The following is an 18,248-nucleotide window of genomic DNA, read 5'->3' on the forward strand; positions in this document are numbered from 1 at the left end:
CCCGTCATACAGCCAGTGCCTGTGTTACTCCTCCAGCCAGTCGTCACGTCTTCAAGGTAGCGATGTGTAACCACTTACAACTTTATTATTTCTTTTTTATTACTGTTTCCACTGTATTTCTCTTTTATTTTTAGTAACGCTACATGTATTTTTTACTAATTTGAGAGTGTTGTAAACATAGATCAGTGCAAAAAGGGTGACTTTCGGGGTGGGGGCTGGAACGCATTAATTGCTTTTCCATTATTTTAAATTGGGAAAATTGACTCGAGAAACGAACTTTTCTACTTACGAACCAGGTCACGGAACGGATCAAGTTCATAGGTAGAGGTTCCACTGTATTGACAAAAACACAAGTAAAGGCAAATGTATAAAGATTAAAGAACACACTTTACATTATTCAGTGAGCTACAGATGAGCCTCACTGGGGCTTTATTGTCTGTAAGTAAAAGGGCAGTACACTGGAAAGCAGGACACCTTCCAAACCTGACGTCCAGCTATGGTCAGAAAACAAAAACCTAAACAACTGCATGAATCCCACTGGAAACGTAGTGAGATAAAGCCACGTGGGTAAACGGCAGTGACCCAGATCGCTTTGATCCAACAGAAACACAATGTAGACTTCAAGGAATGGGTTAAAATAAATTAAAAAATTAGGTCAAATAAAAGTTACAGATGAAGTCAAACTCTGTTTTAGAAAATCTGGCTTGGTCCTAGTCCTCGTTGTGGAAAACATAAAGCTCTTTGTTTATAAAAATAAAGATATACCTTCACATTTCTGTTCTTAAAAACTTTAAAGTACTAAACGAGTAATAAATTCCCTGTAGAGAGGCGAGGGGAGCAGCTGCCAGAGAGTTCCCACTGGCCTGAGATAAGGCACATTGTCCCGCCTTCTCCTTCCACCAGGAGCACGCACCTCGTCCCTCTGAAGGAACAGCAGAACCACGGCCGAGATCGGGTCAGTCCAGTTGGCCCGAGTTGGGTCCTGGCTCCGGAGGGGGTTCAGACCGGCTGCAGGCTGGTGGTTTTCAGCGCCTGCTGGGTCACAGCACACAGACATTTCCACATCACTACAATCAACTGCAGGGTCAACATTTCCTACCCTATCACAGAAGTTACATAGTGCACAGCCCATAAACTCAGTGACGCACTGATGAACTAAAACTACAGAGACATGAGAAGGTCTAGAGTTTGCTGAATTTCTATCTCCATCAAAGTCAGATGTCGCCCACAAATTTCACTGGTCAGGCAATTACGGCTAACGCAAACAGAGCCGAAATCTCTAACATTGTGTTCACACACAGCAGGGAAAAGTGGCTCAATCAAAAATGCACTGACTATGACGTTTTCTGAATAAAATCTGTGTCCAAATCCAAGACTTTTCACTCGCTTATGAAAAAACAACCTGTGTAAATCTACGTTAAACAGCTCAACTGCTCGAATGTGGATCATTCCCTGTACTCGGCCTGAGGACAATCACTGACCTTAGGAACAAGCTCCTGCTTTAACCCTCCATTAAATCTTTATTTTATTGTGTATTTCTCGTGTAGAAATTAGTTCTCAGAACAAAAGCAGGTCATTGTCTGAAACAGCGCTGCTCAGTAAACACCAGTCCCCCTTCATTTCAAAACCAAACTGCTCTGGACAGAGAGGCCAGAGCGGCGAGACAGAGTGACAGAGCGGTGATGCAGTCTGGTCAGCGAGCCTGAGGAGGGAGGGTCAGTTTAGGAGCCTGGTCTGTTCACACTGAAGGTCAGATACAGTCACATTACAGAGACAGTGTGAACAGTGGAACAGAGAAATGGGACTTGATCTGAAATCAGACTCTGGGCACTTTTTCCTTGCTGTGTGAACACAGTCTGGACACAGTGAAGGAGGAGCTACAAGTGTGTGTGTGTTTCATTGGTTTATATATATGCATTGAAGTATTTTTCTACATGTTTGGTACCTTCTGAGTAGTTCTGGTCATCCATGTTTTGATGGTGGGCACTAGAATGCTGCCCAGCAGGATCTGAGCTGGATGATATATGAGCAAAGGCACGGATATCAGAGAGAGATGCTCATAGCCCTCGAATACAATCTTCAGCATGGGGATACCTACACACACACACACACACATACATATCACAGAAATCAACAATGATACATGTCAATGCCAATCTTCTACATGGGTTTTACCTTCCACCCAGTTCCTCAAGGCAGACCTTGTCTTTCCTGATATGGATTCATCTACAGAAACCCTGAGTATGAGCTAATATCCAACTGAATAAAATGTTCACTAGCTACTACACTCAACTGACTCTTAAATCCCTAACAGATGACATCACACAGTGGGAGGGACTAGGATATTTCAGGACAGGTTTGTTACAGAACTAAAATTTGCTCCAGTATCCAATACAGAATCTCCGGTTTAAACACCAGCTTACCCAGTGTAAGGGATTTGTGCGTTGAACAAAACAATATTGCAACAGTATCAGCAGCTGAGAAACCAGACAGCGTCCTACAAACAGATAAAACCAAGTCAATTAGTGAGTGAGACCTTGGAGATAAATCAGAGCGAATATGTCCATGCGTGAGTGTGTTTACCTGGTTGACAAGACGAACGTCAGAAACATGAACGTGAGCTGAATGGAGAAGACTGTGGAGAAAAAGAGAAAGAGAGAGAGATTGGTTTATAAGAGTGGGCATTATGGCAATAAATAAATAAATAAATAAACATAAATATATAATATTTTGAGTCTGGTGGCCATTCGCCCTGACATTTTAATGACTACCTTAAGCAACATCAACATATATTCATGCCCAAAGTTGAGTTGATTATTGGCCGAGCCTGTTTTCTGACCACGGGAGAAACGGAGCACTCCATAAAGTCTTCTCCAGCGCCTTCCAAAGACCAGCGCCAGAGGACCTCTTCTGCAGTCTGCTTGACACTGTCATCCTGTATACCCTGGTCATTCAGTCCATCGAGGTCCTCAGCAGGTCATCATTTTACTGCCACATAACCCTGCTGAGGCAAGACCTGAACTGAAGCACCCGCAGATCACAACAGAGCCTCCAGAGGATGGTACACTGGGTACACTGCACATATATATATATATATATGTACTATATCAAACCAGCAATGTTCCAGTCCCATACCACTTCTCTAACTATCAGGCCACGGTTGCCCCAATCAAGGGCGCAACAGTTGCAACAGGACTAGGGGAAAGAAGCACCTCAGAATGGTTAGGTGCCCTCGACAAGGCTGCGTGCTGTCTGTTTAGATTACGTGGAAATCTTAATCAGGGCTATATTTAGACAATGGTGCATGTCAATCAGCGAAAGGCTGATCAAGAATCTTGACTACGCTAGTAACCCAAACCCAAAAAGTAGGATTGGAGACATCTGCTCACCAAGATACAAGGACAAAAGGGTTAGCAACTTAGCGTGAAAATGACAACACTAACTAACAATGGATAAATATTCAATAAAAAAGTGACGAATGGCCAAGCAATGTGGGGAATAACTGCTCTGCTCTGGACAAACTTCTCAAGTGAATGGATGTAATTCTTTAAACCAAAGACAGGCCACTCACTGATGAAGACAATGAGGAGGAGGCTGAGGTGGTCCAGCTCGATGTTTGGGTTGGAGAAAGTATCACAGAAGGTGGTGTAGATGATCATAAGCAGAACCACACTGCTCACCGTCCCGAACGGGGGCTTTCTCCTCTCCAGCCAGTCCTTAAGAAACCTCCTACACACCTAAACACACACACACACACACACACAATCCTACAGTCACTGAAGATAAACTTGGAACAACCTTAATATCTTCATTTTTTTGGAATATTCATAATTATACATCCATAAAACGTAGAAACTGGGACTAGATCCGCCCACTAAAAGCATCTTATCACTGATTCTATATTTAAATATCAGCTAAAATATAGATTAAATTCAGATATCACAGTCCATCTCTCAGTTTTTTACATCATAAATAAAGCAAATGACCTGTCCGACTAAGAGAGGGACGACCACGGTCATGAAGAGCTGAGAGAAGATGGAGGAGAAAGGCACAGAGGAGGACGAGCCAAGCTACAGCGGAGAGAGAGAAAACACGTCAGTGTCAGAGCTGCATATAAACTAACAGACACCAATAAATAATCACGATGGAGAGAACAGCTTTACTCACAAACACCAGCAGCAGCAGAGGAGTGACCACAATGCCCTGCAAGAACAAAAAAGACTGGCATTAATACGGACAACCAGTGCCAGCCCAGGGGACGTCTTTTAAAGCAGCAACATGTCAAATACTAGCTAACAACAGTTATGAATGTGATTTTTTTTAGACTTAATGGACCTACTTATGCTCCACAGAGGGGGTCCCACTCATGAGTACATTAAACCCGTGTTTAAAATGATTTGGGTACAGAGTCTCTGATCTATTCACTAGGTGTCAGTCTAACGATTGTTACGTAACGTGGAGAAGCAGGTGGTCTAGACCTTTCAGATTTGGTCTGAACTTAAATAACGGAGGTGAAATGTGGCCTTCTCTCAAGTCTCTCCTCCAGCACTAACACTCACCAGAAAACTCCCAAAAGCAGAGTTGAAGATGGCTGCAGCCTGGAATAAAAACAACAACACAAAACAGACATAGTTTAGTTAAAATGAAAATATGAAATAAACACTTTGATATAATCAAATCGACTGTTGTGGGAATGTGGAGAAAGAAAAGTTTACTCTGAGGAGTTTATGTGTGAAAGCAAACATCTGCAACATTAGTCCCCGGACTATACACTAAACTTATCCTCCGAGAGCACCAGTAAATGTGCAGGTAAAATCCGAATGCATGTGTAAACAGAGCCGCTAATGTCCCGGAGTGTCTCCTGTACACTCTGCATATGCACCACCCCACACCTAAAGCACATGGCACATTTCCAGTTGCGAGAATGCGCCTGTGAAAGGACTACTCCGGGACATCTCCGGACCCAATACTCTGGAGTTTCTCTATAGTTTCTAGGGAGTTCACATGTGAAAGGAGCTTTAGATGTTACTTATAAAGACAAAGTACTGTTTGAATGTGATGAATGGGGTAATGCAATATTACCAAAGGACTTTTGTAATGTTTCCAACCAAATCACACACAACAGTCTCTCAATAAGATTTATGAAGTAGAAGCATATTTAATATTTAATACAAGCGTAGTTCTGTCTACCGTAACTATCTACTTTGTTATCTTAAGTGCATGTCACATATTTTACAGGACAGTCTCCTTGTGATTGACAGAGTGTCTTCAGACAGAAGTTAAATCACAGGGAAACGCTGGTAAATAATGGGATTACCCCCTCACAACCATATCTGAGACTGAAAGGATTTGATAAGCATCTGCTCCCTGAGAGGATCTCACCTCATTACCACCGACAGCTTTTGTGAGGATGACTGCAGAGGAGACAGGAGGGGGCATACAGCCCACTGTCTGCAGCCTGTAAACAAACACACACACACACACAAACACATATACACACATATGTAATGCCGCAAACCTGAAAAACAATCATGCTCTCACAGTAAAGACCACGGACGCAGTGTAAGAAAGCGTGATCCCAACAGTCGACCATTCAGTCCTAGAGCAAAGAGAGCAGCTCTAAGTGGGGGTTATGCATCAGTTTGGAGGTAAATGAATAACCTCATAGAGCTGTATAATTTAGTCCCTGAGAGAGAACCCATGAAATCCATAGCAACAACCTGGAAACAGAGGCTCTATTCATCGTCGTTCACAGGTAGAGAGAGACAGAGAGAGAATTAACTGAAAAGTCATGACTGCATTAGTGTCTTGGACCTTGACAGTGGTCCTTCAAGCACTCATAACTCTATCTGTGTGTGTGTGTGTGTGTGTGTGTGTTTACCCTTTAAGAAGCCATTCATTAATACTTGTCAACGCCAGAAATTTAAGAAGAATCCAGATGGCCACAGGGAAAAACACCAGAGTAAACGTCTGAACAAACAAATGTAACTTTACATGCATCAATGCACTCGCCAACTCCTGAGAGAGAGAGAGAGAGAGAGAGAGAGAGAGAGAGAGAGAGAGAGAGAGTTAGATTTAGTTAAAAATATCCTTAAAAATTGCATCTTAATGAGAGAGAGACACACACACAGACAGCGTCAGACATGGAGACAGATACAGATGGATAGAGAGAGACAGACCGTGTTTGAAATACACTGGGACAGACAGAGATAAAGAGAGAGAAAAGAAAAAACTGAGAAAAAGACAGAGAGACAGAGACACAGAGAGACAATAACAAAGAGAGACAGAGATACAGAGAGACAGAGACACAGAGAGACAGAGAGACAATAACAAAGAGAGACAGAGACACAGAGAGACAATAACAAAGAGAGACAGAGATACAGAGAGACAGAGATACAGAGATACAGAGAGACAGAGAGACAATAACAAAGAGAGACAGAGACACAGAGAGACAGAGACACAGAGAGACAATAACAAAGAGAGACAATAACACAGAGAGACAGGCAGACACAGGGAGAGACAGAGACACAGAGAGACAAAGACAGATCTCCAGTACCTCAGTCCTCAGGGAGAGGCCGCTGTTAAAGAAGATGGTCGACACAGCTACGTAGGTGATGGTGATCTCCGGCCGAAGAGGACCTGAAGGAAAGCAGGTGAGAACGTGAGGCTGTGTGAATACTTAGCTGTTGCCATCTCTAGAGACAAGCAGCTGGGTGCAGAACTAGCAGCGAATGAGCACTGAAGCTGATTTCAGACAGAAAGCCGTGCAGCCGGAATAAACCCAAGGACAATCCGGGGTTCCACGTCGTTCCGTAAGCGTCAGTAACCTCGGCTTAAAATAACGCAGACCGGGCTTTACTCACAATACCCTCACGACAACACAACAAAGCATTCATCGCATTCAATCAGCTCAGAAAGGCCAAGCTCCAAGCGGAAACACAAAGAGAGTGTGAACTTACTGCAAGGCATAGTCAGTCCATATCACGATACACAGCACGAAATCGACACACCCCTCAATATCACAATATCGATTCAGCATCATCATATCGCCCACCTCTAGACCCTACTCTAAAGCTGCACCTCCCCAGTAACTTTAATAGATCTCTGAACTCCAGGCTCAGGTAGAATCTTTATTTTTATTTTTATTGTAACTAGTTGCTAAATAAAATTGTCCTTATGCTTTTATTTTGTAAGTGTTTATTTATAATTTTTGGAGGTGGTGTTTGTGGATCCCAATGCCTGGGTGCAGTGCGTGGGACACTGTACCTAATAAACAGGGCAGTCCCTCGGATGAGATGTAAATGGCTCTAGAGTTAATGGTGTAACTTATTTCAGTCATTCATTCTGATCAGGGTGATTACGTCTCTATGAGCCAAACCCAGTGTGGTTAAAACTCACTATGCCCTCTCCATGAGCTACCCTGGTGTGATTAAAATGACCCTGTACTCTTGTAAAACCCCCAAACACCCCAAAGCAGTGTTTGGAAACGGTAAGGCAACCCTAGGTTTACGAAGTCTGGCATGACCTACTACTTCATATAAAAGCTTTAAAAAGAACGTGCACAAGCACATACACATGTAACCCAGCCTTAAAACCACACACACACACAAACACACACACACACCCTAACCTCAAAAACTACAGATCATTTGGCTTCTTCTGATTTTCCCAAATAAAATCTGCAGTTCAATGCAAATATTTTTTATTTTTCTTCTGTGAAGCAGCCAAAAAGTCCCCACGGTGTCAAACGCTTTCATACACCTGGAGTCTTTCTGTCCCCACAAAGAGCCAAATACACTCACACACACCTATACAAACACACTGAAGTTGCCACACAAGCCAAACCACCCGAGCCTGATAGTGACGCCTCGTTTCAGATCCGTCTCTGGCCGACTGCGACGTGTCACTAAGTCAGGACCTAAGGGGATCAGAGAGAAAGGCACTCTGAACCCTGTTAGCCCCTCCCACTGCCCCAGGCCTCGCCCCCATGCACTGTGGATTTACCCCCTCAGGGCCACAGGGCTGTGGTGTAAATAGAGTCCATAGACGGAGAGGTTCCAGAACCTAAATTCAGCACCGACTCTGACGGTCCTTCACTCTCACTGTTCACCGTTCCACTCTTCCTCCGGGTCACTGCACTGTCCACTGTCCCTGCGTTTCTGGGTTTAATAAATATACAGTTATATTTACATAAATAATACATAATATATATACGTTTACTAAAACCTTGTGAGCAACGTGTGACTAAAACATGTGTTTATTACTCTTCTGTTCCCTTTGATCTGTTCATAATTTATCACTAATCCTCTTTTCTGTTATTCATTTGACAGAAACATTACACAGACACTGTGATTCTGTAGTAAATGTGTTGTAAACGCACTTGCCCTAATGAGGGGACCCGCTCCATGGAGCATAAACTGGTTCATTCAGAGACGACAGAGCAGCTTGATTCCGCGTCTTGTTTGAACTGAGCTTTATAGATAACCATGTAAAAACCATAACGAGTCATAATTAATCACTTACAGGAACAACGTTTGCTATGTTTTTGCGTGGTACAAATCATTGACTGCACCTTTAATCGCTCCAGTTTGAGCGGGTGGTTTAACACTTGCATTCTGGTTGTTTTTGTGGATGATAAACTTTCCTCATCGTATTATTTTCCCGCTCTACACACCTCTGCCCGTTTACAGACTGAGAGAGGGAAGGAAAAGGGGGAGAGGGGGAGAGGGAGGGAGGGCTGCTCCTCTGGGTCTGAGGGTCAGAGCTCAGCAGCTGAAATTAAACACATACAGGGTCAAAGATAAAATGGAGTGATAAAGTGGATAAACTCTCTTTTCTCCAGCTTTCTCCATCTCTTTTCTAACTTTCTGCTGTTCTTATCTCACTCACATCTGTACTCCATCTGTACTCTCTCTCTCTCTCTTTTCTCTATCTTCTGTTTCTCTGACTTTTTCTTCTTCTGCCTCCTTCTTTTCATCTGTCTCTCTTCACTCTTTCCTCTTCTCATCCACCTGTCACTCTCTCTTTCTGCAGTTTCTTCCCTCTCTGAACTTATACTGGTTTATTTAGCCATCTGTTTGTCTCCTGTGTCTCTTTCCCCCTCTTTCTTCTTCTCTTCTCTCACTGTCAACTGTCTTCTGTTCTTCTCTCAACTGTCTTCTGTTCTTTTCCCTCTTTCTATCTTCCTGTCTCCTGTTCCTTCGCTCCCTCCCTTTTCTTGTCTCTTATCTTTCTCTTTGGGTCTAGTGTCTCCTCTCTCTCTTCCCCCCAGTGCTTCCCCGCCGCTCACCTCCTTTAACCCCGACCCATGGAGCGATGTTGGCGGCGCAGATGACGAGCCCGATGCCGATGATAAACCACTCTCTCCGAATCCGCGCGGTGAGCCCCATCACTCCGCTCACCTCCGTCCCCTCGGCTCACTTCCGCACACATACACATACACACAGTACACACACATCCCCCTACCGTAATACCCCGCACTACTGCGCCACACATACATACACACAGTACACGCACATCGCCCTACCGTAATACCCCACACTACTGCGCCACACATACATACACACAGTACACACACATCGCCCTACCGTAATACCCCACACTACTGCGCCACACACACACTCACACATACACACAGTACACACACATCGCCCTACCGTAATACCCCACACTACTGCGCCACACACACACTCACACATACACACAGTACACACACATCGCCCTACCGTAATACCCCACACTACTGCGCCACACATACATACACACAGTACACACACATCGCCCTACCGTAATACCCCACACTACTGCGCCACACACACACTCACACATACACACAGTACACACACATCGCCCTACCGTAATACCCCACACTACTGCGCCACACATACATACACACAGTACACACACATCGCCCTACCGTAATACCCCACACTACTGCGCCACACACACACTCACACATACACACAGTACACACACATCGCCCTACCGTAATACCCCCCACTACTGCGCCACTCACACATACACACAGTAAACACACATCCCCCTACCGTAATACCCCACACTACTGCGCCACACACACACTCACACATACACACAGTACACACACATCCCCCTACCGTAATACCCCGCACTACTGCGCCATACACATACACACAGTACACACACATCGCCCTACCGTAATACCCCACACTACTGCGTCACTCACACATACTCACAGTAAACACACATCCCCCTACCGTAATCACCTACACTACTGCACCTCACACACACACACACACTTACACACAGTAAACACACATCCCCCAACCGTAATACCCTACACTACTGCGCCACATACACATACACGCAGTACACAAACATCTCTCTACCGTAATACCCCTCGTTACTGCGCCTCACACACTTACACACAGTACACACACACATCGCCCTACCGTAATACCCCACACTACTGCGCCACACACACACACACACACACACACACATACATACACACAATACACGCAATACACGCACATCGCCCTACCGTAATACCCCACACTACTGCGCCACACATACATACACACAGTACACACACATCCCCCTACCGTAATACCCCGCACTACTGCGCCACACATACATACACACAGTACACACACATCCCCCTACCGTAATACCCCGCACTACTGCGCCACACATACATACACACAGTACACACACATCCCCCTACCGTAATACCCCGCACTACTGCGCCATACACACTTACACACAGTAGACACACACATCTCCCTACCGTAATACTCCACACTACTGCACCATACAAACATACACACAGTACACGCACATCCCTCTACCGTAATACCCCGCACTACTGCGCCATACACACTTACACACAGTACGCACACATACCCCTGCTGTAATACACCCCACTACTGCGCCACACGCACACGCACACACACACACACACACACACACACACACGCACACACACACATCCTCATACCGTAATACCGTAATACCCCACAACACCGCGCCACACGCGCAGCATATGTAGCAAGAGCAGTTTATTTCCTTGGTGCACCCTGAGAAGAAGTAGAAGTTCAGTAAACCTTCTGTTTGGACCATAGTGTTTGATTTAACAACTGTATTACAGCCGTGTTTGTGTGTTTTTATAACTATAACTTGACGAGTACAGCAAGTGTCACTGCAGGCACTATATGAGGACCATGTAGTGACCGCACGCCACCAGAAGGTGGAGCCAAATATCTTAACAATTACACAGTTCCTGTAGAGGACACCGTGTTTGTTTTGATTTTCTGAATCGTGAGAATAACGTACAAAGGCATTATTAGCACATTTTGGAAAAATGTGACATATAAGATAAAATAAAATAAGAGTTTATTGATCCAGAAGGAAATTGTAGAGTCTCAGTTCTGTAATGAGTGCACAAGAAAAGACAAACAGAAATAACAATAAATAGAGTAAAAAAAAAGTAAATATAGGTGTGGTATAAGACTGCTATAAAGAGTGAAGTTGTGAGTAAATAGTGAAGTGTAATTGTCCACAGGTTTGGAAGCCAGAGTATTTAATGTGGCTGAATGCTTAAACCTTGCCCTACATTTTCCTGTACCACATTCATTCATTCATTCATTCATTCATTGTCTGTAACCCTTATCCAGTTCAGGGCCGCGGTGGGTCCGGAGCCTACCCTGAATCACTGGGCACCAGGGGGTGCCAGTTCTTAGCAGGGCAACACACACTCACACCTACGGACACTTTTAAGTCACCAATCCACCTACCAACGTGTGTTTTTGGACGGAGTAGAACATGGAAACCCCACCCAGATGGGACTTGAACCCAAGATCCCAGCGCTGGGAGGTGAACGTGCTCACCACCAAGCCCCTGTGTCGATGTTTACAGAGAGGTGTTTGTCCTGGCACCAGTGAGTCTCTATAGGCTGCCTCATCGTTGTTGGACATCAAGGCAACGATCGTCGTATCTTCAGCAAATTTAATGATGATGTTGGAGCTGTGTCTGGGAGGGCTTTGTACACTTCTCAGAGGGTGGTGTGGCAGGGGTCCAGTGTGTGTGTTCTTCTCGTGCTGCATGTGATATGCTGAAAATATGTGGGAGCAACTTTCCTCAGGTTTGATGCCAGCAACAATGAACGCAGCCCCCGGGCGTGCGGTTTCCTGCTTGTTTATCGTCTCGTAGATGTCCCCGAGTGCCAGGTCCGTGTCCACCTCTGGGGGAATATATATACGGCAGCGACACACACCCCAGAGGTCTCTCTCGGTAGCCACATTGGTCTGCACGATATGATCAGGTAATCCAGGTACAGGGAGCAGAAAGAGGGAGCTTGCAACATGGCAGCCATACTCTGTGCCATCTCTGCATTCCTGTGCCGGTCAGAACTGCAGTATTGGGGAAAGGTGAGGATCGCAGCACAGCGAGTTTAGATAGTTCTCCTCTGCTTTAACAGAACACTTATGGTTCTGTGAGCCTCAGTCTGCACAGTGTAAGCCTGTAATAAAGTGTGACCGAAACAAGCGTGCACAACCGAGAAGACACTGTGTCCATCTGTGTGTGTAATAAAGGGTTTATCTTTAAACCGTGCTTTCAGTGATGATGTGATGCAGGCCCTTGTTTGTTGGCAGAGCACATTTTTAGGCATTTATTTCAATTAGAGACAAAGCATCACTTCTACTGAGACCAGCAGTTTTTAGCTAAAGGCAATGGAGAAGTAGGGTGGAGACTGTCCCCTCACCTCTCACGTGAGCTCTTTCTGACTCGTTTTTTCTTATTCCTGATCCCAATGTGTATGTCCAAACAATTACACATTTACTGACAGAGGACAACGTGTAGTGACTGTACAGAGTTAATGTCCACCGAGTACAACTTTACTAATCCAAACATTGTAGTGGAGGAATAAAAAAGTTACATTTGTTTATTTATGTATTTTCTGTAATTTTTGTATTGTCTGCATTTCACGTATTTCTGCTTTTCTGCAGTGCCACAATTATTTTTTCTGTACATCCACATTTATTAATCTCTTTAATTCCGAAGTTACATTCAGTTGTTTATTTTTTCTGTTCCAACATTTCTGCGTTTGTATTTTCACATTTTTTTTTAATGTAACAATTTTACATTTATTTATTTCTCTTTTCCCTTTTACCTACAGAAAAAAATGAATTTCCACATTCATTCATTCATTCATTGTCTGTAACCCTTATCCAGTTCGGGGTCACGGTGGGTCAGGACCCTACCCAGAATCACTGGGCGCAAGGCAGAAAACACCCTGGAGGGGGCGCCAGTCCTTCACAGGGTGACACACACACACACACACACTTTTGGTGCTTTTCCACTTCATGGGTCCTGCTCTACACAACTCGACTCGACACGGCTCGGCTCGGTTCGCTTACAGCTTGTCGCTTTTCCACTGGCAAGTCTCTCACGGCAAAATGGAGTCAGTGATGTCACAAAACTCCATCTCTAACAGGAACCACTGGCTTTGAAAACCACAACAATGGTGGAGGTAAAGTTAGGCACTGTTTATTCAGTGTGTATTCAAGTGTTGCTTTTGTTTTCATAAATCAGTTTTACTTATTGCAAGTTCGGCTTTCACTGGAAATTTTTTTCTGCCATCAGCCCAAGGAGCATATAAACCTCTTCAAAACACCTTGAGGTAAAGAGCTGCTGCTGTAAGTCCAATAAAAATAAATGTGAAAACTGCTGTAACTTGTGAGATTTAACAAGTGGCAGTTTGTGCTGGATTTGAATGAGCTCTGCATTTTGTGGTGATTGACATGGCTCTGGCCAATCAGCGTTCTGCAGAGTTTACACCTCACCATTTAGTACCTACTCGGCATGGTTAGAACCTGGAGCGAGCAGGGGCTGAAAACTTACCCGGTTCCAGGGACCAGGACCAGATTTGACCAGTGGAAAAGCAAAAGAGCCGTGCAGAGTCAAGTAGTAGGTTCCATGCAGTGGGAAAGTGCCAGTTGTGTTCTCATATTTTTCACCCACTATATTAAACTCTAATAATCGAGATCTGCATATTGAAATGTACAGAAAGGTTTTCTCTCTACAAGACCTGCAAGGCATCATTTGGCTGGGGTGGCTGACTGTCAAAAAAATGTGACATGTCTATACAGCTATAAGAGAATGTGCTCTGTATTTTACCAGTGGGTGCTTTACATTTTGTCCTACTTGGATTTTGCAGCAGCTTTCCCCGGCTTCAGAGGGCGAACATGAGACACCCGATCATTGAATGCTGGATAGTTAGGCATACCTCGAGAAGCCCTGGCCACCATGTAACCACCCCCTCTGTTACTGTGCTCATAGAGGACCCACACTCCTCTCTGTACCTTGTGGGAGGACGCCACATCGTTGAACCCACTGCTGGCCAGGCTGGTCTCGGTGGTGAGAATGAGGCTCTTGCCCTGGTAGTTGACATGCTCATAGAGTGTGATCTGAGGATTTTTCAGGTCCTCAGTCACCAGCTGTAGGGAAGAAAAGCAATCATTACACTCAACACTGGGATACTCTCCTTCTTCATAGACGTACTGAGCTCCGCTGTAGTTGACATGTTGATGCACCACCCACGGGTTCCCGATAACCTTCAGAGAGGAGATGCAGTCGTTGACGTCCTGCTGTACTAAGTTGGGGACAGAAGACGTGAACTCCCTGCTTTTGCCCTTGAAGTTGCAGTGCTCAGAAACAATGATCTTGCTCATCTTTGAAGTCAGTACAGATAGAGGTGAGATGTGAAATCTGTGGATATTGCACAGAACTCTTGCTTTAAATAGCAGCCCGTGGATGGGGAGGAGTTCCAGAGATATGCAAATGCCAATGCCAAAGCCCAAACCTGTCACAGCACACTCTGTGTGCTAAGGTGGTTGCAGCCTGCTGCTTCGGTTGTGTTTGGGTGTTCACTGCCCAAGTGTATGTGGCTTCTGGAATTGATCACTGGTGTGTGTTCACTACCACTGATGGGTCATACACAGATAGACACATACACACCTCCCTCATATCTTTTTAGCAGATAAGAGGACATATGATACGTTCACAATGATGTTTTCACTTATGATATTATCTTCTTCATACTGTACATTCTCTGATCTTTTACAACAAACACAGAACCTGCTCTGATGCACAACAGACAAACAGTGCACTTCTGAAACATTGTTTGGGAAACAAGAAGAGTTACAATTTAGCGTGAAGCCTGTAACCTTTACGGGTGTGATCATTTTTTCACTGTCAGTGACCATCACCACAGTGGCAGCTCCAGCCATTAGACAAAGCAGAGGACACCCTCTGACACATGATCTAAAGTTCTGAACAGATGAGACAGGGCGATACTGGCTCCATAATCAGAACATCTGTTACTGTGCCCATAGAAATGATCTGATTGAACCTTGTTTGGAAGAACTAATGTTTGGGCAGAACAGAGGGCTAAAATAAGCATGCATCATATCAGTTCATTGAACACCAATGGATTGGAGCACTTTGTCATTTTCCTCAGCTAAAGACCACTAAGGTGAAATGAGAATGTTGCTAATCGTCATTGAGAACCTGCACTTTCTTGCCAACCTGAAGAGAGAGCCTGAGGATGGATATCTGGTTTGAGGGAGAGTGTAGGAAACTACTACCCAAGTACACATGTCCTTTTCTCATTTCAAAGACAATGAATAATGCCACAAACCAACTTGACATAACCCCAATAGCGTATTTCCATGTTTTTGTATGTTTCTCTTCTCAAACCTCTTGTCCAGGTATGAAAAAGGAATTTAAAGCTCAACCAAGATTAGAAAATCAAGTCTAGTCCTTATTCATTTGTTTAAAATGTTATTAATAACATCAAATATTCACGATACAAATGTCTAATTGAGAGAAAATTTGGAGGAAGGAACCATGAAACCTAAAATGCTGTGGCTCCAGTGGCTTTCCACATTCTGAACTCCTGTTTGTTTAAACATTTTGCTTCATGAGGTTATCATGTTATCAGATGTTTCTTGCAGGCTGCCTCAGTCAGAAACGTGGCAAAATATGAGCCATTCTGATTCTAATCTGCTTTTGAAACCATTCCCTTCTGAGCCATGGGGAGTATGAGGGAAATTGAAGATAATACATTTCCTGTGGCTTGTAAATACCTTACGCTCATATGACAAGATAGAGCGTCTGGATTCGTGGCATTTCATACTAACAGTTCCAAGGACTGTTATTTAAAGCAGGTTTTCCGCTGACTTTTCACAGACTTGCTGTATCATCTCCATCAGTACTCACTACCGAGACAACACCATGAGTAAGATCATTGTTTATGAGCGTATTGACTTCAATGGCATCAGCAGGGAGTTCACTTCTTCTGTCCCCGACTTAGTGGCAGAGAACTTCAACAACTGCATCTCCTCTCTGAAGGTTATCGGGAATCCCTGGGTGGCGTTTACAGATGTCAACTACAGCGGGTCTCAGTACGTCTATGAAGAAGGAGAATATCCCACCCTGGAGTACAGTGATGGTTTTTCCTCACTAGACATAATAACAGAGGACCTGACAAATCCTCAGATCACACTCTACGAGCACCCCAACTATGAAGGCAGAAGTCTGGTCCTCACCACTGAGACCAACCTACTCTATGGCACGTTCAATGACATGGCGTCTTCCCACAAGGTGCAGAGAGGAGCATGGGTCCTCTATCAGTACAGTAACAGAAGAGGTTATCAGATGGTGGCCAGGGCTTCTTGAGACATGTCTGAATACGTTTGGTTCAGTGACAGAGTGTCTCATATTTACCCTCTGAAGCCGGGGAAGGCCATCATCAAAACTGAGATCCTCTGGGACCAGAAGGAAGAGCAGACCAGATCTGTCATGATCAACTCCATATTCGGCTTGAACTATGGAGACCATGAACAAAGCTTCTCCACTGAGCTGTCCAGAGAGTATGAGGGATCCATCACTGAAAGCTTCAGCTTCAGCAGCTCCCAGATCACCATGGGAATGTCCTTCAGCATAGCAATATGTATAGTAAAGGCAGAGCGGAACTTCTCCCTGAATAAATCCTTCACTGTGGAGAAGGGAACCAGCAACACCAGGACCGAGTGCAAGAAAATCCGCATTTTTTTTTGCATAAGTATTGCAAAAAGGCAGGCTCCATTCCAGCTCCATCTCACCTTTGTTAATACTACAATGTTAAAGCCATATCCATTGTTTTAAATGAGACAATAGCTGCTGACTGTCTTTGCTGTTGTTCTGTAGCTTGCTGGAGAGCCATCTCTAGATGTATTCCTGGAGAAAGTTAACTTCACCAAAGTCATCTCATGCCTTACATTTTTAATATCAGTTTAGTGTACATGGCCAACTCCAACTACATGGGTCATCTCCTTAAATTAGAGCTGGAGGCCTTCCCAGACACATCTGAGGACTTCAACAAAAGCATGGTTTGGAGCTCTGGTCCTACATGAAGGTACATGGCTTGTCTCCTGTGATGCCAGTGTTTGCAGTCCAGCCTGTATGGGTTCAGTTCCTGGATTGAGGTGGTACACTACCTTGTAGAGTACATGTAAGTTTTAAATGAGTTCACACCCATATTGCCACTGTTTATTAAGGAAATAAGAGCGCTGCTACAGAAAATTATATGCTCAAGGCCCAGGCTCTCTGTATTGTTGAGCTAAGTGCAGAGGTCCTGGTAATATCTTGCAAACACCTCTGAACTCAAGAATTTTAAATAAATAAGACTCTCACACCAGGAAATGCAGAAGAAAGGCAGCCTAATTTTATTTACATTTTATTTTATTTTCCAACATCAGTCATCATTCCAACATGAGCATTCATATACATTCATAATATGTATTACCCACCACCTCCCCTCAGGTCAAGTCAACCCTGCTTGCCCCTCCTAAACTTAACATTTTATACTGTCATTATTAAATATTTCTTTGATTAAAATGTATTATATTCTGTGCCAGAAATTCTTCCATCAGCTTCCAACCAATAAGTCATTTATTCCTTAAAAACATTCCTCAAACCCAAGGTCACTGAGCCTCGTGGGATGCACACTGTCTATTCTCAAAGACATTTCTTGGCAAAGAGAAAGATCCCAGAATAGTCAGTAGCCCCAGGTATTTGATACAGTGTTATAAATGTGCTGCACGTACAGAAGAGTTCCATACAACTTATCGGGTTTAAACCTGATTTAAAGACACTTATATATATTTCCCTTAATGTAAAATAATGATGAAAAAGTGTTTTTTTTCTTTGAGTTGAGAATTCTCTCA

The 18,248-nt window shown here is 44.1% G+C and overlaps 2 protein-coding genes and 1 pseudogene across 5 annotated transcripts; 1 reads left to right on the forward strand and 2 right to left on the reverse strand.

Annotated features, from left to right (window-relative positions):
- Positions 1-421: 421 nt before the first annotated feature.
- On the reverse strand, positions 422-9,521 carry slc10a7 (solute carrier family 10 member 7). 4 transcript variants are annotated; one of them, XM_066673355.1, is made up of 15 exons: positions 9,290-9,447; positions 8,573-8,772; positions 8,381-8,472; positions 8,005-8,159; positions 6,557-6,639; positions 5,882-6,018; positions 5,383-5,458; positions 4,560-4,598; positions 4,168-4,203; positions 3,987-4,070; positions 3,572-3,737; positions 2,584-2,635; positions 2,424-2,497; positions 1,946-2,094; positions 422-1,035 (listed from the first exon to the last, which is right to left on the reverse strand). In XM_066673355.1, exons 6-15 carry the CDS (start codon positions 5,998-6,000, stop codon positions 1,000-1,002), a joined length of 831 nt encoding a protein of 276 aa, XP_066529452.1. In that variant the 5' UTR covers positions 6,001-6,018; positions 6,557-6,639; positions 8,005-8,159; positions 8,381-8,472; positions 8,573-8,772; positions 9,290-9,447; the 3' UTR covers positions 422-999. The 4 variants fall into 4 exon arrangements, with proteins under 4 accessions (XP_066529452.1, XP_066529454.1, XP_066529451.1 ...); XM_066673357.1 differs by lacking the exons at positions 8,005-8,159; positions 8,381-8,472; XM_066673354.1 differs by lacking the exons at positions 8,005-8,159; positions 8,381-8,472; positions 8,573-8,772 and having other exon boundaries at positions 422-1,032; positions 9,290-9,521.
- A 4,659-nt stretch (positions 9,522-14,180) lies between these two features.
- LOC136696459 (epidermal differentiation-specific protein-like) lies at positions 14,181-14,711 on the reverse strand. The gene has a single exon (XM_066670892.1). The coding sequence runs from the start codon at positions 14,709-14,711 to the stop codon at positions 14,181-14,183; it is 531 nt and encodes a 176-aa protein (XP_066526989.1).
- Positions 14,712-16,275: 1,564 nt separating this feature from the next.
- On the forward strand, positions 16,276-17,435 carry LOC136696460 (epidermal differentiation-specific protein-like; annotated as a pseudogene).
- Positions 17,436-18,248: the final 813 nt, after the last annotated feature.

The sequence above is a fragment of the Hoplias malabaricus genome, chromosome 5 (assembly GCF_029633855.1).
Source record: "Hoplias malabaricus isolate fHopMal1 chromosome 5, fHopMal1.hap1, whole genome shotgun sequence".
Taxonomy (NCBI): domain Eukaryota; kingdom Metazoa; phylum Chordata; class Actinopteri; order Characiformes; family Erythrinidae; genus Hoplias; species Hoplias malabaricus.